The 26,440-nt window shown below is 42.7% G+C and overlaps 1 protein-coding gene across 1 annotated transcript; it reads left to right on the top strand.

The window, feature by feature from the left end:
- On the top strand, positions 1–26,350 carry Sccpdh (saccharopine dehydrogenase (putative)). The gene is made up of 12 exons (XM_036202472.1): positions 1–352; positions 2,642–2,754; positions 8,960–9,040; positions 13,581–13,710; positions 14,837–14,886; positions 15,363–15,493; positions 16,485–16,602; positions 17,334–17,453; positions 17,542–17,598; positions 22,633–22,744; positions 24,556–24,637; positions 25,736–26,350. The coding sequence occupies exons 1-12, from the start codon at positions 163–165 to the stop codon at positions 25,839–25,841; spliced, it is 1,290 nt and encodes a 429-aa protein (XP_036058365.1). The 5' UTR covers positions 1–162; the 3' UTR covers positions 25,842–26,350.
- Positions 26,351–26,440: the final 90 nt, after the last annotated feature.

Here is a 26,440-nt window from a genome sequence, read left to right as displayed (position 1 = left end):
GCGTGGCCCGCGCGCGGGCCGAAGGGAGCGGGGCGCTCTAGCCGCGGCGGCGACGGCGGCCAGGACAGCGGCGGTTGCTGCGCCCGGTACTGGGGTCGCCGCCTGAGGCGCAGGCGCGGTGGACTCAGCCCGCCCCGGGCTGCGGCTCGCTGTGGACTCGTCATGGCGACGGAGCAGAGGCCTTTCCGCCTGGTGGTGTTCGGCGCCTCCGGCTTCACCGGCCAGTTCGTGACGGAGGAGGTGGCCCGGGAGCAGGTGGCCTTGGAGCAGAGCTCCCGCCTGCCCTGGGCCGTGGCGGGCCGCTCCAAGGAGAAGCTGCAGCAAGTGCTGGAGAAGGCTGCCCTGAAGCTGGGTAACGCGGCGGCGGGGTGGGCAGGGCCGGGCTGGACCCGGCTGGACCGGGCGCAGGTCGCCGAGGGGCGTCTTCCCCCGTGTGCGGCTGCTGCATCGAGCTCTGCTGGAGGACGAGGACCCGACGCCTGGCCGGGCCGGGCCTTGTTCCGCCCCTAAATGAAAGAAAGAAAACATGAAAAGGCCTTTTCTCTCCCAGTTTGGGGAGCCCCGCTGTCGAAATGAGAACTTTGGTAGCGCCTCGGGACATCTCTGTGGTTGTGATGGGTTTGGAGGGTTCTTGGTACTTTCCGTCGGAAAGGGAAATAAGATACCGATTTCTCGGAGGTCCGTTTGTGTTTGGGAACAAGAAAGCAAGCTTGAGTTGTACTAATAACATTATAGGGCGCTTATTTATCTGTTTATTTTGGTGATAGGGATTTATCTCAGCACGTCCGAACGTGCTGTGCATCCCACTAGCTGCTTGGTTTTTTTTATTTGTTGTGCTTTTGGTTTTTAGTTTGTGGTTTTGCATGTAGAAATCCTTCAGCAGTCCCGATTTTAGTTGTTGGAGGCAGTGTAGGCTGGCCTAGTGATCCCCTTGCTTCATCTTCCCAAATGCTGACATTAGCACTGCCACGCCCCCTGCAGTCATCTTATTCTTCATAAAAATGTGGCCTTCCCGCCTCGCGTTTTATGTTTTGGCTATTTACTTATTCTTTCGAGTTCTGTTCAACATATATTTACTGAATAGTATTTTCCTTTCTCCTAAGTGTTGTGACGCACACATGGGAGCGAGAAGGGACGGACGGACACACACACACACACAAACACACACACACACACACACACACACACACACACACACACACGTCCTACTTTCTAGTTGGGGGAAGCACTTGACTTAGAACCCAATAGCCTTGGAGTTTGGCAACTAAATCTCCACCTAAGACAAGCCACACTTGTTCTCCATTCTTTCTGTTCAGTCTTACAGCTCCACACAGAGTGAGAATACACGGTCTTTTGTTCTGTGGTTATACGTAGATGGTAGCATGCAAGCTAGATTCGCCTACAACTCTGAATGCTGCCACCGCTGACACACAGAACCTTGACAGAGAGGTTTTGGATGTTTATTTATGTTTTCTGGAAAACATGTTATTATTAAAAACATTCTTTCATTTTCCTTCCTCAGTGAGGCGCTATAGCAGTGGTTCTCAACCTCTGGGTTGGGACCCCTTGGGTAGTCAAGTGACCCTTTCACAGGGGTCACCAGAGACCATGGGAAAACACGAATATTTATATAACAATTCATAACAGTAGGGAAATTACAGTTATGAAATAGCAATGAAAGTAATTTTATGGTTGGGGGTCATCACACCATGAGGAACTGTATTAAAGGATCACAGCCTTAGGAACGTGGAGAACCACTGCTCTGTATTATAGCCTCTTACTTACCATCTACACTGCCAAAGTTAGGTGGCTTTGGAGAGTATGCCCTTAGTCAGTGGACACTTGCATTGCTCTATTGGGTCGATTAATTCCAGTTATTTCCTTATACACTTGAATGATTTTATGTAGGCTGGACTACTTAAAAATAAATTCACAGGGCTGGAGAGATGTCTCAGCAGTTGAGAGCATGTACTGCTTTTGCTGAGGATCCATATTCAGTTCCTAGCATCCATGTTGAGTGACTCACAATCAAGCCCCTGTAACTCCAGTTTCAGGAAAGATCCAATACCTTTGGTGTCCTTGGGCACCTGCACTGAAGTGCACATACACACATACAGATACACACACATTAGAAAAATAATAGCCAGGGGCTTGGTGGTGGCACACACCTTTGATCCCAGCACTTGGAGGCAGAGGCAAGTGGATTTCTGTGAGTTTGAGGCCAGCCTGGTTTACAGAGCGGGTTTTGGGACAGCCAGAAGTGTTACACAGAGAAACCCTGTCTTGAAAAACCAAAAAAATAATTAAAATATAATAAATCCTTAAAAATGCTAAAAAGTGAATTGGCCTGAGTCCTCCTTAGTTCTCATGGTGTTGACTTTTGACAGTCTCCTTCCACTTCTTATAATTGGATCATATATAATTGTTTAGTAGCTAGTTCTGTGATAGAAATACCTTGGAGAGGAAGACAGAGCAGTCATCTACTCAGCACCTAAACAAGATGGTAAAGTTTTCATGGTTGAAAGTTTTCAGTATGTTTGTCTATTTAGTAACTCTGCAGTCACTGACTACATAAAGAGGTGATCTAGAAGGCCTCAGATTGATGTAGACTTGCTTGAAATGATTTTTTTTTTAACTTTAGGGAGACCGACACTGTCATCTGAAGTTGGAATAATAGTCTGTGATATCAGTAATCAAGCCTCACTTGATGAAATGGCTCAAAAGGCTGTGCTTGTCCTCAACTGCGTAGGACCTGTAAGTAATCAACCCCTTTGTATCAGAACAAAAAACCTTTTCATTTCTAGCAAAGCTGGTATTTTATATTCCAGAGGAACAGAAGGGCAGAAGACAGAGGACTTGCTTGATTCCATAGGAGAGTCTTTTGATTATGGCCAAAGTCTCCCAAAATAGTGTCAGGCTTTTTTGTGACACTGTTTTTGGAGAATGTGCTGATTGGAACCCCCTACCCTACCCCCTCCTTTCTAATGTAAAAAAAAAAAATGTTTGATAAGCCAGAAAGATGAGTTCAGTCACCAAGACCAGCACAGTGGAAGGAGAGAAGTGATCCCCAAAGTTGTCCTCTGGTCTGCACAGTTATACCATAGCATGTGCACACGCATACACTCACATACACACTAAACAAATAAGTTAATTTTACATTTTTAAATTCTTGTAGTATTATGTAGCATGTTAAAAGGCAGAATAGGTAGGAACTAAAAGCAGATTATTTATTCATTTATTGAATGTTTATCCTATATAAAGTACATTATTCTGGGCAACTAGGACATAATCATGACAGGAGTTTACATTTCGTGGGGCAGATAAGAATATAACATTATAATAGTAAAGAGGGATAAGTCAAATGAAACAGAACAATCAGCTACAGGTATTGGGACAATAGTTTCTCATACTCTATCTTTTTTTTTTTTTTTTTTTTTTTTGCCAGATAGGGTTTCTCTTTGTGTAGCCCTGGCTGTCCTGGAACTCTGTAGACAGGCTGGCCTTGAACTCAGAGATCTGCCTGCCTCTGCCTCCTGAGTGCTGTGTTTAAAGGCGTGCACCACCACCCTCATAGTCTCTCAAGACATGTTTCTGAGGATTTGACATTTGGTCAGAAATCAGGATGAAGGGAAGGAGTAAATGGATGACCAATTGAGAAGACCCTTGTTCTGGGGAAAGCAGTTACAGAGGTTCCAGATGAGCCTGTGCTTGGCAAGGCTGAAAAAAGTGAGAAAAGAGTGTGGCTGGGTCTAGGAGCCAGCAGAGAGAGAATATGTATGGAAAGCCTCAGGAGCTAGGTTGTCTGGGCTCTTAGGAACTACATTTTCTGTCTTTTACTTCTTTCTTTCATTTTTTTCTAAAACAATTTTATTTAACTTTATTTTGTGTGCATTGGTGTGAAGGTGTCAGATCTCCTAGAACTGAAGTCACAGACAGTTGTGAGCCACCATGTGGTTGCTGGGGATTGAACCTGGGTCCTCTGGAAGAGCAGCCAGTGCTCTTAACCACTGAGCCATCATCTCTCCAGCCTTCGATTGTCTTTTAAAAATGAGCAGGAGTCATTGAAGACCTGATTTCATTTTTAGGTTTTTCAGCTTCTGAGATGAAAGTAGCTAAGGGACCAACAGCAGGATGGCCCAGGCCAAACAGACGTGGAGGTAGTAGCAGCAGAGGTGGTTAGAAGTGGTTGGGTAATCTAGGTATGGTGGTGCATGCTTGTAATCTAGCACTTTGGAGGCTGAAGGTGCCTCTTTCTCAAGTTCTTAAAGTTTATTTTAGTATTTTAAAAGGAAAACAGCTCTTACCCTTTTATTGGATATTGGGAATGAAAAGGTCACTTCTAAACTGGGTGGTGGTGCATGTCTTTAATCCCAGCTCTTAGGAGGCAGAAGCAAGCAGATCTCTGTGAGTTGGAGGCCAGCCTGGTCTATGGTGAGTTCCAGGACAGCCAGGGCTGTACAGAGAGACCTTGCCTCAAAAAGAAAGGAGAGAAAAGAAAAAGGTCACTTGTAAGCTTTGACCTACAAGGTGACCATTGATAGTATTTACTGACCTGAAGAAGCCGTCATAATTGGCAATGTGTTGGAAAACTAAACATCTAAAAATGTTGTTTATATTTTTCTTGTTGTTACTGGCTTAGGGGCTATCAAGCACATTGCTGTGATCAGTGTGACACTCTGAACAGCACCTTCCTCCTCTGCTCAGTTCTGTAGAGAAACCCCAACCCTGGAGAGTCTAACTGAAATCCCTCACCAGAACGTGAACATGAACATGATTTAACACACATCACACAGTACAACACTGTGTTGAGTCCCGCACCCCACAACATTTCGGTTTCTTTCCTTGGCTGTTCTTGTCTAGCCTGAGGCAAACGGAGGGCCCGCCACTTTTACACTCTGATCGTTCCTGCGCTCAGCTGATTACTCCCAGCTCCTCCCTTTCTTTTTATCCTTGGAAGGGTATTGCTGTGCAGCCCAGATTATCCTCGAATTTACAGCTGTCCAGCCTCAGTTTCTCCTGACTGCAGGGTTCTAGGCATGAGCCATTTTCCCCCATGAACCTAGAAACTGATGTCTTTGTCTTCATGCTACCCGATCTGCTCGGTTACTGTGTACCTCCAAGTAGCACCCTGACCTCTGCCTTCATCTCTGTGCCTGTTGGGCACAACATTTGAAGGCTTTGCGTTTATAATTATCTATTTTCCTATCTTTATTGGGTGGTGTATTTTTTGTTTTTGTTGCATTCTTTCTTTTTGCAATAATGTGGTGGTGGAGGTGGTGGTGGTGGTGGTGGTGGAGGTGGTGGTGGTGGTGGTGGTGGAGGTGGTGGTGGTGGTGGTGGTGGTGGTGGTGGTGGTGGTGGTGGTGGTGATGGTGGTGGTGTATGCATACTCACAGTCCAGAAGAGGCCATTAGATGATGGTGGCATGGGAGAGTTCCACACACACAGAGGTCCACACAGACAGCATCAATTATTTAGTCATTTCCTCGTCAATTATTTAGTCATTTCCTCAGGTGATTCAGGTTGTGAGGTCCCTGTTGGATTTTCTGTCAGCCCTTAAGTGATTATATCATTCATTTTTTAAAAAACTCCCCTTGATTTCGTAAACCCTTCTAACGATACTGTTTCTGTGTGTCCCTCTTTAAAGACTCCTTGAAGAGTTCTGTTGCCTCCCTCCCTCCTCCTCTAACCAGTTCTTGCCCGGCTGTTGCCCGCTCTCTCAGCCTGCCAGATGCACTCACCCCAGCCCTCATCTTGAACCACCTTCCTGCATGTGTTCTGGAACTTTCTTCCTCTTCTTAATTTTTCCTTTAATTTTTGAGGTATTATCTTATTTGATAACTCCAGGCTGTCCTGGATCTCACTGTTAGCTTTGGCTGTCTTCAAATTCCTGGTCATCCACCTTTCTCAGCTTCTGAGTGCTAGGATTATAGTTGTGAGTCATCATAACTGGCTCGTTTTCTCTGTTCTTTACTTGGTTTTTGAATTCTCTCCCGGTTTTTCTCCTACCCACCGGATTCATCTGTCTTTGATATTAGATCTCTGTATCTGTCTCTCAAAATGCCAAGGCTTCAAGCTGACACTCCTCTCTGTTAGACATGCAAACAAGCATTCAGCAGCAGCAGGAGGAAGAGCTAAGTGAATGAGTCTATCACTGTGGCCCCTTGGTGTGTGGAGCTCTCCCACGCCACTGAAAATACCACTTGTATTTAACATGTCCCAGGAGTTAATCCACATTTCAATTATCAATAAATTACTATTACTTAACAACAATTTATAAATACAAATCAACTATGAATAACATTTTATTTTTTCATACCCCAAATTAGCATGAATAAAAGTTCATATATTTACTGTCAGGTTCAATGGATCATTTTGTATACCCCCACTGGCTTATGACATGGAGTGTTGAGAACTGATTAAATCAAAGATTATTACTCGGAGTGTCTCTGATTACCTTGTAAAAACTGAGGGGGTCTAATGAAGAAAAATCTTTGTATTTACTTTATATAATGTACATAATCTATACCATGTGTGTGTGTAGGTTCTTGTAGAAGCTAGAAGAGGGTCTCAGATGTCCTGGAACTGCAGGCAGTTGGAAGCTGCCAGATGTGGGTACTGGGAACTGAACTCAGGTCCTCTGCAAGAGCAGCAAGTGCTCTAACTACTGACTTCTCTGCAGTCAACAAAAATCCCGAACAGCATAATAACCCAGAGCTAAGTTAGTGGAAATTCCTCCGATTCCTCAATGGATAAGTGACTGTGTGTGTAAGCAGTGGGTGTTTTGGCGATAGGAAGATGTGCACTTTCCCTACAAAGTGTTGGTGTTTTGAAGTGGGTCTTAATGCTTTACATGTGGCTTGTTAGTATTGGTAGGTAAAGTCTGAGAGCTGCATCTCACCAGCTGAGACGCAAGCAAGCCTGACTGTAGTGTTGCAGCTAGGCCACAGATGCAGAGTAGGAGGTGGTTCCGGGTGGTAGAAGCAGACACAACTGAGTGTAACACTCTGTTGTCTTTAGAACTGCTGGAACATGAGAATGAAGGGGCTGGGGGTGACATGATGCTTAAGAAATTGTGACAAGGTAAGTGTAGACGGTATAATGTAGGCACTGGGAAGCTGGTAAAAGATTCTGAGCAGATAAACTAATATAGCTGAGGAAGAAGGAAAGGTTGTATCAGGCTTGTATTTTAAAATAATAATTTGATATTCCTTTGAAAATTGGCTAGATTGGATACTGTGAAGTGATTGGGGGTTTTGTGTAGAAAATTAGGTGAGGTAATAATATGGACTCGACATATTTTTAGGAGACAGATTTGACAAAACTTGCTGACTTACAGGGTAGGTAGGCTGAAGGAAGCTTCTGGGCTTTCAGGCCTGAGAATTGTGTGGAGTGACACTGCAGATGACAGACAGGATGGTAACGTGAGTGCTGGGTGCCCACGCAGCTGGCTCAGCTTTGGAGCAGCCTGTGAAGGAGGTGCTCTTGTCCCTGGACTGTGTGTGTGTGTGTGTGTGCGCGCGCCTGTACATGTGTCCTCTTACAGTCCTCCAGGAGACCAAGTCATCTAGTAAAGATGAAGTTCAAACTGCTCACTGACACTCCTGTGCTTCCCATCTGACCTCAGTGCTTCTTTCTAAATTCGTTTCCTAATACTTGTGGCCGGCCGGCCTGTGCTGTTAGCAGTAGCAGCTCTCTTTTCTTATATCTGTACACTTATTTTTGCTTTTATTTACGTTTTCCACACATCTTTGTTCTTTTGGTATCTAACTCAAGTAAATTATTTCTTCTATAAAACTTTCCATTCTGTCTTTAGTTAGAGATAAGCATGCATGCCTCTGAGTCCATTGCATCTTTATATAGTGAGATATTGTGTTCTCTGAAATGTTGTGCACTCTAATAAACTTATCTGGGGTCAGAGACAGAACAGCCACAATATTAAACATAGAGGATAGGCAGTGGTAGCACACACACCTTTAATCTTAGCATTCCAGAGGCAGAGATCCCTCTCAGTCTCTGTGAGTTCAAGGCCACATTGGAAACAGCCAGGCATGGTGACTCACACCTTTAATCCCAGGAAGTGATGGCAGAAAGCAGAAAGGTGTATAAGGCATGAGGACCAGGAACTAAGAATTAAGTATTTGGCTGATTAAGCTTTTAGGCTTCTAGCAGTAGTTCGGCTGAGATTCATTCAGGATGAGGACTCAAAGGCTTCCAGTCTGAGGAAACAAGATCAGCTGAGGAACTGGCGAGGTGAGGTAGCTGTGGCTTGTTCTGCTTCTCTGATCTTCCAGCATTCACCCCAATACCTGGCTCCAGGTTTGCTTTTATTAATAAGAACTTTTAAGATTTGTGCTACAGTGAGAGGCAGTACAGTACAGTTACCTTATTTTATCTGTGTGTTATTATTCTGTCCTACCATGTGGGTGGGTCCCTAGGATTGAACTCAGGTTCTCAGGGTTGGCAGCAGATGCTCTTACCTGCTAAACTGTCTTATCAGCCCAGCATGTGATTTTTAATAACTTAAGACTGCACTGCTAAGGGTGAAGTGGCATTTTGCTTGTGAAATCTGGTGTGTGTGTGTGTGTGTGTGTGTGTGTGTGTGTGTGTGTACACCACAGCATAGTTACGGTCAAGGAAGAACCTTCTAGCTTGTTTGAAACAGGGTCTCTTTTTTGTCACTGCATATTCCAGGCTTTCTGGCCCCTAAGCTCCCAGACATTCTCCTGTCACCTTTCAGTTCACTGTAGGCGCACTGAGATTATACACATATGTTATGGATTACAGACACGCAGTACCACGCCAGGTCCTTTACATGGGTTCTGGGGATCTCAACCCAAGTCCTCACGCATGTTTGGGAGGTGCTTACACACTGAGCCTTTCCCCCAGCTGTACAATGGCCTTTGGTCAGTTAAGCTCGTGAAGTAAGAATAACTTAATGGTTTTCTTTATTTCCCAGTATCGATTTTATGGAGAACCTGTGGTAAAAGCATGTATTGAAAATGGAACAAGTTGTATTGACATCTGTGGGGAGCCGCAGGTATGTAAATCAAAAAATCAGCCATTCCTGATTTTTCTGCAAAATGCAAGCATATTTAGGACCATTTTGAAGGCATTTTGAAGGTGACAGCTGCATTTCTAGTTTTTAGAGCTGGCATTCTCTTGGTGTTCTAGTCCTAGCTTGCGGAAGAATGTTGATAAGATCCTAGCTTCATTGTTCTTGAAATGTTCTTTTATGTCTTTAGTTATTTCCTTTGTGTGTGGATGTGCTGGTTTTTATAGTTACTCAATGCTGTAAGATGAATTATTAATGCAGTATGTTGTAATTCTCAGACTGTCTCTTAGTAACTTTTTCATTATGATTTCCCTCTTTAAAACTGTGTACCTTTGTAGCATTACAGGAAAATAAATGTAAAATCCCATCCACTTGGGCTGGGGATGTAGCTTAGTTGGTAGAATGTGTGATTAGCATGCACCAGACCTTGGGTTCCATTCACAGCAGTGCATAAACCTGGTGTGCTGGCACATGCCTCGAATTCTAGCTCTCTGGATGTGGAGGCAGGAGGGTCAGATGAACTACAACATGAACTCCAAAGACCCTGTCTTAAAACAACACAAAATAGAGGAAGCAGGAGGATCGTGTGAGTTCTAGGCCAGCCTGGTCTACATAGCAAGTTCCAGGCAAGCCAGGGCTACACAGTGAAACCCTATTTCAGAAAAAAAAAAAATCCTCTCAATTTAAAAGTTTTAAATGAGAGATGATGGATTTGGTGGTCAACTCAGGGGTAGACCATCTACTTAGTATGCGTGAGCCCTGAGTTCAATCCCCAGCAACCTCCAGAAAATATATGTATGTGATATGTGTATGTTATATAATGTAGATACTATATAATTAAATTTAAATGGTCTCATTATATGTAATGCTTGACATTTGCCAGGCACTGTGCTAAGTACCTTGTATAACTCTTTGAAAACATATCTGTACTTTTCTTCTTCCCTGTTTTATAGATGAAGAAATCGAAGTTTAGAAGGTTAAATAATTTGCTCATAGCCGTACACCTAGTTAATGGAAGTAGGATTTGGTCTGCCATACTGGGGAGTCCTCTGTGAACAGGCACTGAACTTCCCCTACCACCTTCAGAATGTAAATTCCTCTGTCTCTGCAGTGTCTACTGATCATCATCAGCATGCTGTATATATAATCAGATCATCAATTGGTGTTGTAGATTGGAAGACTAGGAAAGTGTGAATTATCAGAGCAGGAAGGACACATGGCTTAAACAAAACCCAATTCTGTGTTGTTTAAAATAACCCCGCGTGTAGACAGTGGTGAGCGGCTTGTGAGTTGTCCTGTGGCCTGCCATGAGAGCAGTGTCAAAGCCGACAGGTCTGCACTTTGTCCCGTTCTGCTCCTGCTGTTTACTCACCTTGGTACAAACAAGTGCAAGACAGGAGTTACCCTGACAACCACAATGCCTTTCAGCCCTCCTTCCCGACCCTGATGCGTTTGTTGAGACTGCACATTTGGAAATAAGTGTGTGCAGGAGGTATAGCATTCTTGGGGGCCCAGGTGCATTGAGAAAAGACCAGAACAACAAATAAACAAACAGAAATACACATAACCTCCTCCAAGCCTCAATGAAGATCCGGAATATACAGAGCACCATTTTCAAAGATTATTTTACTTTACATATATAAATGTTTTGTCTGCATGCATGTCTGTGTACTACTTGTGTGCCATGCCTGATATCTCTGGAGGCCAGAAGAGGGCATCAGATCCTCTGGAACTGGGCTTACAGATGCTTGTGAGCTGCCATATAGGTGCTGGGGATTGAATCTGGGTCCTCTTGGAGAGCAGCCAATGTAGCCTCAGAAAACTATTATATATCAATAGTGGAAATATAAAAATACAAACAACCCAGTTCAAAACTAATGATGAGAAGATATAAAAAGGGTTGAGAATTTAGCTTAGTGGGAAGCAAGCACAAATCTCTGAGTTCAGCCCCCAGTACACACACACACACACACACACACACACACACACACACACACACACACAGAGAGAGAGAGAGAGGAGAGAGAGAGAGAGAGAGAGAGAGAGAGAGAGAGAGAGAGAACTGACAGACTGAGCCTGAGATAGGCAGCTGCCCTGCCCTCAGGATGAGAACATGACTGTACAGCACAGAAGCCTGACAAACACTGCCTCAGCCAAGTGTCCACCATTGGCGTGAACACAAGTAAGCCCAGCTGACAGGATGGCTCAGTGTGTGGAGGTGCTAGATTCCAAGCCTGGTGACCTGCATGTGCTCTCTGGTCTCATGTGAAGGCGGATGGTGAGAACTGACTCCACACACACAGTGACACACAGGCTTCCCACCATCGTGCACATATACACAACATAAACTGAGGGATTGTAAGTTAATACGGTATGTTGATAGGAGTATCCTTCCTAAGTCACTTCAATCTTAAGGAAAACACTAGATAATTCTAGTAGCTGGATAATCTATAGAATTGTTGATCTGTGTTCTTCAAAACAATCAAGATTGTCAAAATCAAGGGAAATATGACAAACTTGCTGCCAAAGGGAGTCTGAGGAAACTTAGCATCTGTGTGTGATGTGGTGTTCAGGGATCTTGGGACAGAAAAAGGACATTGGGTAAAATTGTCTACAGGAACAAATTAGGAATGGACTTTAAGCCAGGCCTGTAATCCCAGCTACTCAGTAAATTGAGGCAGGAATATCAAAGTTCAAGACCTGCCTCAGATAGAGTGAACTCAGGACCAGCCTGGGCGTCAGTGAACCCCTGTGCCTGAGTAAGCAGGGCAGAAGACTGGGAAGAGCCCCAGTGGTAGAGCTTCTGCCATGAGTGTGATCCCTAGTGCCCTTAACACTGGGGGGGAGCACGGGGGGGGGGGGACTGGAGAGGTGGCTCAGGGGTTAAGAGGTCTTCTTCCAGAGGACCTGGCTTTGATTCTCAGCACCCACATGGTGGCTAACAACTAACTCCAGTTCCTGGGGATCTGATGCCCTCTTCTGATGTCCATGGGCATCAGACACATAAGCAGGCAAGACACCTTACTATACACACATATATACACACATGCATGTATATGCTTGTATGTATGGGGGGTGCTGAAGCGATGGCTCAATGGTTAGCACTAGTTGCTCTTCCAGAAACCTGGGTTCAATTTCCAGCACTGGTATGGCTGCTCACAACCTCTGTAACTCCAGTTCCAGGGCATCCAATGCCTCTTCTGGCCTCCAGGGCACTGCACACATGTGCTACATAGACATACATGCAGGCAGAACACCCATACATACAAAATGAAGATAATTTTTTAAAGGAGAAGTGTAGTAGGAATTTTAAAGAGTCTTATTTATAAAATCAAACCCAAGGCCAGTTATTGGGGTTAAAGCTGGAAGATCAGAGAAGCAGAACAAGCCACAGCTATCTCACCTTGCTAGTTCCTCAGGTGATCCTGTTTCCTCAGGCTGGAAGCTTCTGAGTCCTCCTCCACATGAATCTCAGCTGAACTGTGCTGCTCCAAAGCCTGAATGCTTAACCAGCCGAATGTTTAACTAACTACATGCTTTACTTACTTAGTTCCTGGTCCTCACACCTTATATACCTTTTTCTTTCTGCCCCCACTCCCTGGGATTAAAGGCTGGGTTTCTGGGATTAAAGGCATGGGTCACCATGCTTAGCTCTTTCTAAAGTGGCCTTGAACTCAGAGATCCGGCTAGCTCTGCCTCCCAAGTGCTGGGATCAAAGGCGTGCACCACCACTGCCTAACTTCTGCTATGGCTTACTCTTCCCATTTTCTAGCCACCACTTTTGGCTTTGTTCTAGTGGCTGTCTGTTCTCTGACCCCAGATATGTTTATTTCAGGGAACACACAATATTTCAGGGAACACAATACCCACCACAGAGAAGATTTAGTTACTAATGTATCAGTTTTGGTTCATATTTCTAACAAATGCTAGAATAAAAAGTGTTAATATTGGCAGAAACTGAGTTTCAGTCAACATTGGAAGCTCTCCAATCTTTTTTTTTTTCTATAAATCTAAGTCTGTTCTAAAATTTGGTGTAGCTGAGGCTATATATAGTACAGTGATTAGAGCCCTTGCCTAACATAGCAGGCCCTATGTTCCATCCTAGCATTCAAAATACCACAGCAAAACTCCACACAATTCAGACGGGGATTTGAACAGGCTTTCTTCTGTCCTCTATCAGCCACTTTCCTACCCCGTGTATAGATAATGTCTGAAAAGCTCATCTGGGTACTGCAATCTGGGGTAAGTTTTTTGATTTAAAAGAAGTGCTTCACAGTGAAAATGCATCCTAAAATAATCATTTTTAGTTATTAGTTAGATGAGAGCATCCCTGTGCTCGCTGTCACACCGTGGCTTGGAGTTAGTATTTGCAGAATATGTGAAAGCCATTGGGCAGTTGATACTGTGCTACAGGCCACATGTTTGCATTTCCAGTTTAATGGCTTTGTCTTTAAGAGAAATCATTTAATATTGGTCTAGGTGTTTGTATAAACTCTGATTCACGTTTCTGTCCTGGATCTTTTAGTTTCTGGAGCTAATGCATGCGAAGTATCATGAGAAAGCTGCAGAAAAAGGGGTTTATATCATTGGAAGCAGTGGCTTTGACTCCATTCCGGCAGATCTAGGAGTGTTATACACCAGAAATCAAATGAACGGTAACTACTGGTCATTAAGAGTACTTAAATCTCACCGCAGACGAACTTTGTGTTTGTAGCCGTGGTGACTAGGCCAGCACTGTGTCTACCCTGAGCTACATCCCTAGCTCTGTGATATATGTTTTTTATTCTTTATTTTTTTAATAATTTATTTTTACTTTATGCCCATTGGTGTGTGTGTGTTTGTTTGTTCTGCATGTATGTCTATGTGAGGGTGTTGGATCCCCAGAACTGGAGTTACAGACAGTTGTGAGCTGCCATATGGGTGCTGGGAATTGAATCCAGGTCCCCTGGAAGAGCAGCCAGTGCTCTTAACCTTTGAGCCATCCCTGCAGCCCCTGTTTTTATTTATTTATTTAGGTTTTTTTAAACAGGGTTTCTCTGTGTAGCTTTGCAGCCTTTCCTGGAATTCACTCTGTAGCCCAGGCTGGCTGCAAACTCATGGAGATCCACCTGCCTCTGCCTCCCGAGTGCTGGGATTAAAGGTGTGTGCCACCATTGCCCAGTATGTTTTTTATTTTAACAGCTTTAAGTATTTGTGTGTGTGTGTGTGTGTGTGTGTGTGTGTGTGTGTGTGTGTGTGTGTGGTGTTGGGAATTGAACTTAGGGCCTCACACATGCTAGGCAAGAGCTCTACCATTGAGCAATATTCCTAGCCCATGTCTGAAGTATTTTAGAAGTCACCACAAGGAGTGTTTAGTGTTTTTTCTGAACATTTGCAGTAAATTTCAATTACTATTGAAAATTCCTTGAAAACAATTATGTATAAGCCAGCATCACTCCCGAGTGCTGTGATGAGCCTTCCTGGATGAGCAGGTTAAGCTGTTGTCTTGCTGGAGAAGATTCTTAGCCTTGTTCATTTAAATACTGCAGGAGAGTGTGTCAACTCTACCAGTTAGTCATGCCAATCTCTTCTTTCTGGGAGTTCGCCTGGCCTTATTAACCGTGTTTTGATCTGTGGATAATAACATAATAAAACTGTTGTCTGTGCAGATTTTCTGATTTTTTTTCCAGCTGTAAGCTTATTAAAAATGTCCCCACCTGATTGGCATAGTTTATTACTTGTCCTGGTTGAGTAACTTGGGTTTTATTTGATTTGACCTTATGCCGTCTCTTATTCCTTTAGGTACTCTGACTGCAGTGGAAAGCTTCCTGACCATACACTCAGGACCTGAGGTCAGTTTCCTGCTTGACTCTCTTTTCAAGCTAATACGAAAAATATTTTGCAAATGATACATGGCTCTTAAAAAGATTTAGACTAATCTTTATATGCATTTGTCCTTTTTAGTGTGAGAGTCACTATTTAATTTAAGATAAATTTTAGAAAGTGAAGCTAGTGAATGACTTTGCTACATTGGAGTGGCTTTCTGTGATCACAGTGCTAAGACTTCCATCTGTTGTAAAGGTCACGTAGTGCCAGTCAGCATGAGTAAGTAAGGAAGAAGAAGGAACTGTGTTGGGGTAGATGGTGAATATAACCAAGCAATGGGCAGTATTGCTGCCTAGTTAGCCATGAAAATTCATGCCAAGATTATTAATTACAGCATTATGTCTTGCACAAATAGAGGTGAAATGTAATAACTCTAAGTTACTTGATCTTATCTTTCAGGAATTACCCATAAGACATGTTTAATTGTGAAATGTTTTCTTAGGGGTTGTGTGTTCATGATGGTACCTGGAAGTCAGCAATTTACGGTTTTGGAGATAAGGGTAGTTTAAGAAAACTACGGAGTGCATCAGGTCTGAAACCTGTCCCAATTATTGGCTCAAAGTTGAAAAGAAGGTACAGTCATTTCAAACGTAGCCTTTACTACTTTTAGTCTGCGAGTTGCATTGCTGTTGGTTGGCTGTTAATGTTTACTAGGAAAAACTTGGAGACTTGATAAGTTCCGAGTTATTTTCAAAGTTAAAATGTAATTAGCCTATTATACTAAGTTTAAGTACTTTATTTTTATTTTTTATTTTTATTTTTGGTTTTTCGAGACAGGGTTTCTCTGTGTACTTTTGGTGCCTGTCCTGGATCTTGCTCTGTAGACCAGGCTGGCCTCAAACTCACAGAGATCCTCCTGGCTCTGCCTCCCGTGTGCTGGGATTAAAGGCGTGCGCCACCACTGCCCAACCTGGAGTTTAAGTACTTTATATATTACTTCACATACATAATACTTTTAAAAGTGAATTTTATGATCCCCCACTATCACCATCAAAATTAAATTTCAGTTTAGTTTTATGTTATAAAACTACATCTTAGCCGGGTGGTAGTGGTACATGTCTTTAATCCTACTACTCTGGAGGCAGAGGCAAGTGGATCTCTGAGTTTGAGGCCAGCCTGGTCTATTCAGTGTGAGTTCCAGGACAGCCAGGGTTACACAGAGAAATTATGTCTGTAACCTCTGCCCCCCAAAAAGTGATTATTTAACATAATCAGTGTGAATAACCCTCATATGTGAGAACTTTATCAGAGAAGATGTAAGAGTTGGGCTGGTGACTGGTGTTTAAGTCAGTATCTAGAGAAGTTGATGGGATCAAACACTGTGCATGTATGTGTGTATGTGTCAGTAGTATGACGAATAACAAAGTATCATTGTTACTATGGGTGTAGGTATGGAGAACAAAGGAAGACTATTAGAAGCTCATTGAACTAAAGGCACACTCTTTCCTTATTAATCACTCCAAGAAAGGTTTCTGATTTTTTTAATTTGGAAATTTATTAGCCAAAGTTGTGGTCACTGTAGTAATTAGAGGAAATGTAGCATTTTCATGGCTCTGTTTTGCAGGTGGCCAGTTTCCTATTGTAGAGAGCTGAACTCCTATTCCATTCCTTTTTTGGGATCTGATATGTCTGTCGTGAAGAGGACTCAGCGTTACTTACATGAAAATTTAGAGGACTCCCCAGTAAGTAAACATGGCTTACTTATTAATAAAGAGTAAGCCCATGTTTGTTTTAGTTCTTCAGTATGTTTAACATCTTAAAATTTTGATGTTCATGTTTGTAAATTAAAAAAAGAGTAAATAATGTGTATAAGGGTAGATCATGAGCATGGTACCAGCCTTGTGTATGATTTAAATCTGGCCTTCTGTGAAATCAACAAAAACCACCCGGCTGTCTGTTTAGCGTCTCAGCTGCTGGAATTCTATTTCTGTAGTGGTTTTTGGAGATGTCTTGGCCCCACCTTTGGGTCTCCTTCCTTCCTCTAGAGTGCCAGCACATCCTTTTGGTGAAGGAATTCATTGTTCATACTGAAACATCAAGAAGAAACTATCTCAGGTTAAAAGGTGGAGGGTGTAGTGGCTTATGCCTGTAATTTGAGCATTCAGGAAGCTGAGGCAGGAGAATTTCTATGAGTTCAAGGCCAGCCTGGGCTATGTAGTATTATTACTAGACTCAGATAAATTGTAGATTATGTGGACTTTGGTGTTCAAGGAGAACAAGCTAATTGCCATTTGTAACAGGTCCTTTAAAACACAGGCAGGCTGCCAGTGTTGGGTTCTGAAGAAGCTGTCAGAACGTAATTCGGTCATTAAATGGAAACTGCTTTCTTGGGTGTTGGGAACTAAAGAGTAAAGCAGCACAGCCACCATCCCTCGTACTCAGTTAATACCCTGACTTTGTGTTGTGCACCCAGGTTCAGTATGCTGCTTACGTCACAGTGGGAGGCATCACCTCTGTTATTAAGCTGATGTTTGCAGGACTTTTCTTTTTATTCTTTGTGAAGTTCAGCATTGGAAGACACCTTCTTATAAAAGTAAGTAATCGTTTTTTAAGAAAATCTTGAGTAAAATTTCTCATGAAGTCTTGAAAATACCACTAAGTTTGTTTTTTGTCTTCTCTAGTTCCCATGGCTCTTTTCCTTTGGTTATTTTTCAAAACAAGGTCCGACACAAAAACAGGTAATAGTTGTTTTTTATGTCTGGGTCTCTAACCTAATACACTTCTGAGCTTTTGATACTGGGGTGGGGGCTCCTGAGATAACTGCTCGTCTGTGTCCTCCCAGTGTCTTTCTGCCTGCTGTGCTGTGTCTCACCTCTCTGCTAGTCCTTCAAGGTGGACGATCCACAGGGACGTGTTACTCTCTCTTAGCAGGCACACATCTCCATTGACATGTCCACTTGTAGCAGTTCACATCCTGTGGGCACTTGAAGTTCAGTGTGCTGAGATCTGGAGTCCTTTCTCCTGCAACTCCCTTCCTTCTATATTGTCCATCTGACTTGCTGGCTCTACCAATTTCTCCAACCATAAACGGCATCATTATAGATTTTCCTCTAAATGTATCTCACATGCCTTGGTTCAGACCCAATCTCCTTTTTTTTTTTTTTAAATCTATTATAAAATACACAAAACAAAACTTATCAGGGCTGGAGAGATGGCTCAGAGGTTAAGAATACTGGCTGTAGAACACTGGCTGTTCTTCCAGAGGTCCTGAGTTCAATTCCCAGCACCCACATGGTGCCTCACAACCATCTGTAATGAGATCTGGCACCCTCTTCTGGCCTGCAAGGATACATGCAAACAGAACACTGTATACATAATAAAGAAATAAATCTTTATTTTAAAGAAACCCAACAACTTATCATTTCTAATTATCAAGTGAGTACATTTGTATTTTTGTGCAGCCTCCACACCCTCCATCCCCACAACTTTTTGTCTTGTAAAACTGCAACATACTCATTAAATAGCCACTCATCTCCTGGTCCCTCCAGCCCCCCAGGAACTTGCCATTTTATTTGCTATCACTAGATATTTCATAGAGATGGAATCATAAAGTATTTGTTCTTCTTTGTCTGGCCACTTCTGTTAGCTGTAGGTCCTCAAGGTTCATCAGGGTATGTTAGAATTTCTTTTCCTTATAAGGAAATTCACTATGTGTATATAGCACTTTCTATTCACCTATGAGTGGATGTGGTTTACCGTCCAGCTTTTACCTATTGTGAACATGCTGCTGTGGACATGGATGTACAAATATCTGTGTAAAATTATGCTCCAGGTATTTTTTAGCTATATATTCAGAAGTAGAGTGCCTGAGTTACGTATTCATTCTGTTTTTAATTTTTTGAAGAACTGTTAACTTTGTTAAAATTGCATCATTTACCTCCCCCTATTACTCCAGGATTCTACTTTCTCCATAGCCTCACAAACTTAAAAAGATTCATTATTATTATGTGTGTATTTGTACTTGCATTCCCCTGGAGTCAGAGTTACAGACGGTTGTTAGTTATCTAATAGGAATGCTGGGAATGAGCTCAGATCCTCTGCAAGAGCAGCATCACCAACTGTTTCTACTTTTTTTTTTTTTTCCTTATAGTAGCCATCTAATGGATGTACATTGGTATCATGGTTTTGATTTGCATTTCCCTGATGACTCCTGATATTGAACATTTTGTGTGTTTTCTTTGGAAAAATGTCTATTCCTCTTTGTCCATTGTTGGTTTGGATGGAAGGTCTCTGTATTTTCTAAATAAGCACCTCTTATCAAATGATGATCTGCACATAATCTCCTGTTCTGTGTTGCCTTCTTGTTTACTTGCTGTTTTAGGTCCTTACCTTTGGATTAAACTTTTCATAGCATCCTTGTGTTTCTACCCGTGTTCCCACTGCTGTCCAAAAGATCTAACACATACAAAAATCTGGCCTTGTTAATTGTCTTATTTAAAATACTTCTGGCAATGAATTTTGCAGAGAATCACACCTGAGCCTTTTGTTTCTCGTAGACCTGAGCTAGCCACACTCTGATTGGTAGATCTGGAGAGTAGGCTGAAAATGCCAAGCGGTTCTTGACTTGCAGAGAAAGTCCGGAGCTGATGACCAGAGACCTACCTGAGCACTGGGGTTTTCAGAAGCTTCCAGTGATGCCAGAGCACTGCCGTGGTTAAATCACTGCTGGGGAGGCAGGATGCTCCTGGTCAGGGCTGGCTGATTTGTGTGTGAAGTACTAGAGCATGCTGGCAAGAGTTCCTTCCAGAGGTTTGAGGCCATCCTGGGCCCCTCGTTGTCTTGTTCTGGATGGTTTCATTTTGCATCCACCTCTCATTACTTGGAGCAGCAACTCAGACAATGTGTTGAAAATAGTCCCGAAGCTGAATGTGTGCCTAGCTTGAAAGACTAGGGTCTGATCATTTAGTGCATTGCCACACACAGCAGAGGCAGGAGGGGCTGTCCTGTGTGTCTGACCGTTTGAACCACTCAAATTATATTTCCCAGATACACCAACCTACTGTGTCCCTTCCTGCTTTTAATTAATGCATTGTTTTTTCTGTAATTCCATCTTTTTACTACATTTATTTGTGTTTTTTGTGTATGTGTGGGTACCATGTGCCACAGCATGTATGAGAGGTCAGAGAACAACTTGCTGGGGTTGGTTTTCTCCTTCTACCATGTGAGTCCTGGAGAATGAATCATGTGGTTAGGATTGGCAGCCTAGTAAAGTGTGTTTGCCAGACATGGTAGCATATACCTGTTACTGAAAGTGTGGGAGGGAGTCCTGGAGAATTGCCTGTCTGTTACTAGGGAAACAGTCCCTACTGCAGTTCTTAACCTCATTAGTGAAAATGTTTAGAAATGGACTCAGAGGAAAGCTCAGGGAAAATTTTTAAAGTTTTATATACTTTGATCATATTCTTTCCCTTCCCCCAACTCCTCCCCTCCTCCCTTCCCACCCAACCTTGTTTTCTTTCTCTTGCTCTCTCTCAAAACAAAACAAAAAATGAAAATCAAACAAACAAAAAAACTCCAAAAGGACAAAAAATCCAAAAACAAAATGAAAAGCCCCCCCCACACACACACACTCACACACACACACTGGATTCAGTTTTGTATTGGACGGTCACTCCTGGGCCTGCCTTAGAGTTTGGTTGATATACACAGTGACACTCTGTTGTAGAAAACTAACTTTCCTTTCCCTGTATGTATCAGCATCAAATAGCTTCTTGGTTGGGTTCTCAGGGTTGGAACTTTGTGTCCACCTCTCCTTCTCAGTGCTGGCACTCTAGTTTGAACCTGTTTAATCCTGTGTGTGCTGGCAGTCTCTGAGTTCATATGTGCATCAGTGCTGTTGTATCTTGGAATAATCCACCACCTCTGGCTCCTATAATCTTTCTACCTCTTCTACGAGGGTCCCCGAGCCTTGAGGGGATGTTTGATGAAGATGTTCCATTTAGATCTGAGTGTTCCCATGTCTCTCACTCTGCACATTGTCCAGTTGTGGGTCATCTTAATTCCCGTGCCCTGAAAAGAAGATGCTTCCTGATGAGGGTTGAGTGACGCACTGATCTTTTCCCATCTGTTCATTGTCCTTGGGTTGCAGTTGCCAGACTCACTCAAGGATGATTTTGTTAGAGTTGAGAAGGAAAACATCAGGGCAGCAAGCTGAAATCACAGCCACCGTCCTGAGGAGAAAGCTAGATAAAAGAAAATGGGGGAAGGGTTGGGGATTTAGCTCAGTGGTAGAGCACTTACCTAGCAAGCACAAGGCCCTAGGTTCGATCCTCAGCACTGGCAAAAAAAAAAAAAAAAAAGAAAAGAAAAAAGAAAGAAAGAAAGAAAAAAGAAAGTGGGGGAAAAGCCATGCCATTTTAGTTAAGTTGGCATAGAACTCCCCACATGGCAGGGAGAAGAGTTTTGGAGAAAGAATGAGGCCCAAAATGTTAGGAAAAGCATGCTTTGAGAAGAGATAGAAGGGAATGTCAAAAAAAAAAAAAAAAAAGGCGGTGTCTTAGTCAGGGTTTCTATTACTGTGAAGAGAAACCATGAGCATGGCAGCAACTCTTATAAGGAAACATTTAATTGGGGTGACTCACTTACAGTTTCAGAGGATCAGTCCATTAACGTCATGGCAGGGAACATGACATCATGCAGGCAAACATGGTGCTTGGCTACATCTTTATCAGAAGGCAATAGGAAGTATGTCGCACTGAGCAAAGCTTGAGCAAAGTAGACTTCAAAACCCGTCCCCACAGTGACACACTTCCTCCAACAAGGCCATACCCACTCCAACAGAGCCACACCTCCTAATAGTGCCACCCACTGTGGGCTTATGGGGGCCCATTACCTTCAGACTACCACAGCAGGCAGGTAAATTTTTCTGAGTAATTCACGAAAGTGGGCATATTTGATAAGAACTGCATGGCGCAGTATAGTCAGCTACATGAAGGGGATCCATACATATGGCAGAGAATACATTGATTGTTTTAATCTATTAAAAATATCTGTGTGTGCACCAGGCATGGTAGCACACGCCTTTAACACCAACATTTGGGAGGCAGAAGCAGGAAGATATCTGTGCGTTAGAGGCCAGCCTGGTCTACAGAGCCAGTTCAGGACAGCCAGGGCTACACAGAGAAACCCTACCTTGAAAAACAAACATCTTATGTGGTCCAAGCAAACCCAGGTGTGTTGAGAGCTTCTCTGACTCTCCTCCCCTGGTCCTTTCGCTTTTGTAACATAAAGCAGACAGCTGCTGTGGGGGTCATCAAAGCTGGTCACTAGACAAGAAGGTCACTAGAGCTGGGGAGGTCACCAGTTCTGCCCAGAAGCTCAGAAAGCTAAGTGAACAGCAGTCCTAACACCCGCCACCCTGGGCTCAATCAGAGGCAGGAGAGCGGTCTCAGAACTGTTGGTTACAACTGGCTGTTTAAGTTTAATACTGAAAACCTGGTGAATGGTAACAGTGCATCATAAAACCTTCAGAAGAAGGAAAGGAGAATGTTTTGTGGGCCATTTTTTCTGTTTGGCAGTTTAGAGTTATTAGTGTTCAAAACTAGTACTTTTTAATGGAAACATCTAAAAATCTGTCACAGGATTTTGAGAGCCATTAAAACATTCAGTGAGGAAAAGCAGGTGTGTCTCGTGTGAAGTAGGACGGCAGGGTTTATTGTGTTCTAGAAGGAAATGGCGTTCCACTAAGCACACCCTTCACTTTTCTTTCGCAGATGGACGAGTCATCATTTACGATGACATTCTTTGGTCAAGGTTACAGCCATGGCTTTAGTGTCGACAAGAACAAACCAAATATCAAAATCTGTACCCAAGTGAAAGGACCAGGTATTGTGCGTATGGCATAAGGCTGTCTCAGGGTCTACACTGTCTTAGACTGTGAAGTGGTATGTTTGTTTTAGAACTACATTTGCATGGATTACATATTTTGAAATTATTCTGTCTATAGAAGGGTTGATGTTGTTATTAGCCTATTTTGTTAACACAGCTAGCCTTTTTCATGATAATTTAATAATTAAAGTTTGAAAATGGCAAATTTTAATTATTAATAAGAAAGAAGGTCAGCTGATATTTTTACCTGCTTCAGTCTCTTACTTAAGTAGTGTAGTTGTTCTGGGAGTCAAATCTGTGGCCCAAGGTTTCAAATTTTGTGAGATATATAGATTTACACACATTTTATAAGGAGCATAATAAGTTTTGATAGATTGTTAAAAGGATCCATTGCCCAAAAGACTGAAGAACTTTCTAGAGCACTATGCAGAGACAAGCCCTCACAAGAGCTGTAGAAGTGTAATTACCACACTCTGACGGGGGTCAGGACTAAGGAAGCCAGAAGACAGGTTTCTGAATCACACCTCCTTTTCAAATGACAACTTGGCTTTTAAAGATAATCTGACTGTGTTTCAATTATTTGATAGTAATATAAATACTAATATCTCACTTTATTAAGGACTTTAAGTTACTGGATACAATCAGTTGTTTTTCTTTTTTTAAAATTTATTTTCATTTTATGTTTGTCTATGTGAGGGTGTTAGGTCTCCTAGAACTGGAGTTAAAGGTAGTTGTGAGCTGCCATGTGGGTGCTAGGAATTGAACCCTGGCCCTCTGGAAGAGCAGTCAGGTTCAGCTCTTAACTGCTGAGCCACCACTCCAGCCCCCAATTTAGTTACATTTTCTTTTAAGATCCTGAGAGTTGTTTTTGTTAAGTGTGGAAGGAGGCATCAGTTTAAAGGACTAACAAGCAGAGATGAGAGTCCACAGCATCCAGGGTTGTAGGAAGGAAGCAGTGTGGTGGTTGGGAAGCCCGGGAGCCTGCCTGAGGGTGACCGCCTTAGCGTTGCTGCTCTATGAGATCAGGCGAAGAAGGGACACAGGGTGCATTGCCCTATCTGTGAAGTGGGATGGAATGGTGTTGCTCACATATAACTGGAGCGAGCTGAGGTCAGTTCTTAAGCACTAGAATAAATAGTTCCTAACAATAAGTACAGGTGAGGATCTGTAATGGGAAAATCCAAAATTTGAAATTCTCCACAATCAGACCATTTTCAACTCCAACAATTACACAAGTGGCAGATTCTGCACCAGACCTCACGTACTGGATAATGTCAAATTGCAGGTGTGCTCAAAATATTGTATAAGATTATCTCCAAGGCCAGCATAGTGGCACACGCCTGTAATCCCAGTATTTGGGAGGCAGAGACAGGCAGATCTCTTGGGTTTGAGGCCAGCCTGGGCTACAGAGTGAATTCTGGGACAGCCAGAGCTATGCAGAGAAACTCTGTTTGGGAAAACAAAAACAAAACCCTCCAGGGTAATAATTTCAATGTGTGTGTGTGTGTGTGTGTGTGTGTGTGTGTGTGTGTGTGTGTATGTACATATTCTAATATATATGAAAAAACAACAACAGAAAACCTAAAGCATAGAAGTCCCGAGTAGTTTGGATAAAGGTATATATTCAACATGAGCTACATTCACTATTATTATATTATTACATTCGCTATTATTATTTTTGTTAAGAGACCAGAATATTTATTGAAAAAAAAATCTCTGTATACTCAGTGCTAGACATGAAATGCACCTTTGATTTTGAGATGATGCTCACCCATGAACATTTTCCTTTGCCTGACCCTTTCCTGCAGAGGCTGGCTACGTGGCTACTCCCATAGCCATGGTACAGGCAGCCATGACTCTTCTGAATGATGCTTCTGATCTCCCTAAAGGGTAAGTTTGAATTTCTTCTAGTGAGAAAATGTGTTTTCAGTCATGTGACATCTTAGCTATTTTTGAGTTGATTTTTAGTCTTGGGTTCCTTTGGACCAAAGATGTATGTTAAAGCAATGCCAAGAACAATTCCTTAATCTGCCTTTGGAATTATTGTGAAGGTGAATGAGAGCCATGTAAGCTGGCTTCCATTCTTTATTTAAAGAAAACAACATTCTCCTTTTGTTTATTAAAGGTGGCACACGCCTTTAATCCCAGCACTTGGGAGGCAGAGCCAGGTGGATCTCTGTGAGTTCAAGGCCAGCCTGGGCTGCCAAGTGAGTTCCAGGAAGGGCACAAAGCTACACAGAGAAATCCTGTCTCGAAAAACTAAAATAAATAAAGTAGATTAAAAACAAAACAAAACAAAACTCAAGCCTAGAGCCTGACACTCAGAAAGGGGCCCTGGTGTTTATTTAGCAGTGTTATCCAGGGCTCCTAATCAGTGCTGAGTGGCAGGGGAATCCTGGCTGAGCAGGTGGGAACTGAGTCATGGTTGCTGCCCAGGTGGTTATGGAGTGTGCTGTCTTACTGAGCAGTTAGCTGGTACCCTTGGAACTAAGCCAACCTCACCAGTTCACAGAAGCCCATGGCTGAAAAAGCAAATCGGGCATAACCTAAAACAGTATTAAGAAATATAGATAGAAGTTGTGTGCAGTAAAACCTAACTAAAATTTTCCAGTACTCATCATTTGGAATTTTTGCAAATATTGGCCATTATAGTTGAAGAAACTACTTTTTCATCAGCTTGAAGTGCTGTTTAGTAATCGTTGGCTAGCTGAATGAATCCCATTCATGTTTTTATTTAGTCCCCTTGAGTGTGAAGACTCAGGTGTATGATGCTCAGAGGGCCCCTTGAGCACACCTCTAGTATGGAAAAGTTTCATTAGGAACTAAACAGTGCCGTGGACTAAGAGCCATGTGCTCATTTGGCTGGTTGTAGGAATGTGACAGGGAAGAATTGGTTTTCAGGAGGTGTGAGTGACCATTGCTCGGCCCACGGAAGAGAGGGCTGGAAAGGAGCCTTGTGCACTGTGTTCTCTTGTTCCTGTCTTACAGGGGTGGTGTCTTTACACCTGGAGCAGCTTTCTCCAGAACAAAGTTGATTGACAGACTCAACCAGCATGGCATTGAATTTAGCGTCATTAGCAGCTCCGAGGTCTAAACATGTGAAGATTGACTGAATCATAAAATGCACGAACTAACAGCTTCTCTATTTGCTATTATGTGAAATTCTATAAACCTATCTGACTGTATGTGGAAGACTGTCAAGTCTAAAATATCTATACATTAAAAGCAGAAAATTATACTAACTTATCCTAAACCTCATATCTCAGCTGTTTTTATGATTTTATTGCTTGTGAGAGAAAACTAATATTCTCCTTGCCTTTTTATTGTCGAATGAACTGAAGATCAGATAGTGAAGGCCCCTGTCTGTGTACTAACAGCTTTCCTTAGTGGTGGGGCTGGACTGGTGTTAGGAGGTGGTGGGAACTTCTGCCTTCCTGCCGTGGTGGTGTGGGATCTCACCCCCTGGGAGGTCCTCTGCATAGTGTGATCATTTGCTAAGTAAACTGTACTTTTTCTATTTTAGTCAACTTTCTCATCCACCTACATGGACTGATTTTGGATTGTTTACCTAAGTTGAATAATAAAGGGTTGTTAATTAAATGATGGGGTTTTGTTTTGTGTGGTTTTGTTGTTGTTGTTTGTTTTTGGTTTGGACTTCCCTGCTTATTGTACATCGGCACTATTTAAAGTAGC

This window comes from Onychomys torridus, chromosome 11 (assembly GCF_903995425.1).
Source record: "Onychomys torridus chromosome 11, mOncTor1.1, whole genome shotgun sequence".
NCBI classification, from domain to species: domain Eukaryota; kingdom Metazoa; phylum Chordata; class Mammalia; order Rodentia; family Cricetidae; genus Onychomys; species Onychomys torridus.
The sequence above is the reverse complement of the archived record's forward strand: the minus strand, read 5'-3'. Positions and strand labels throughout refer to the sequence as shown.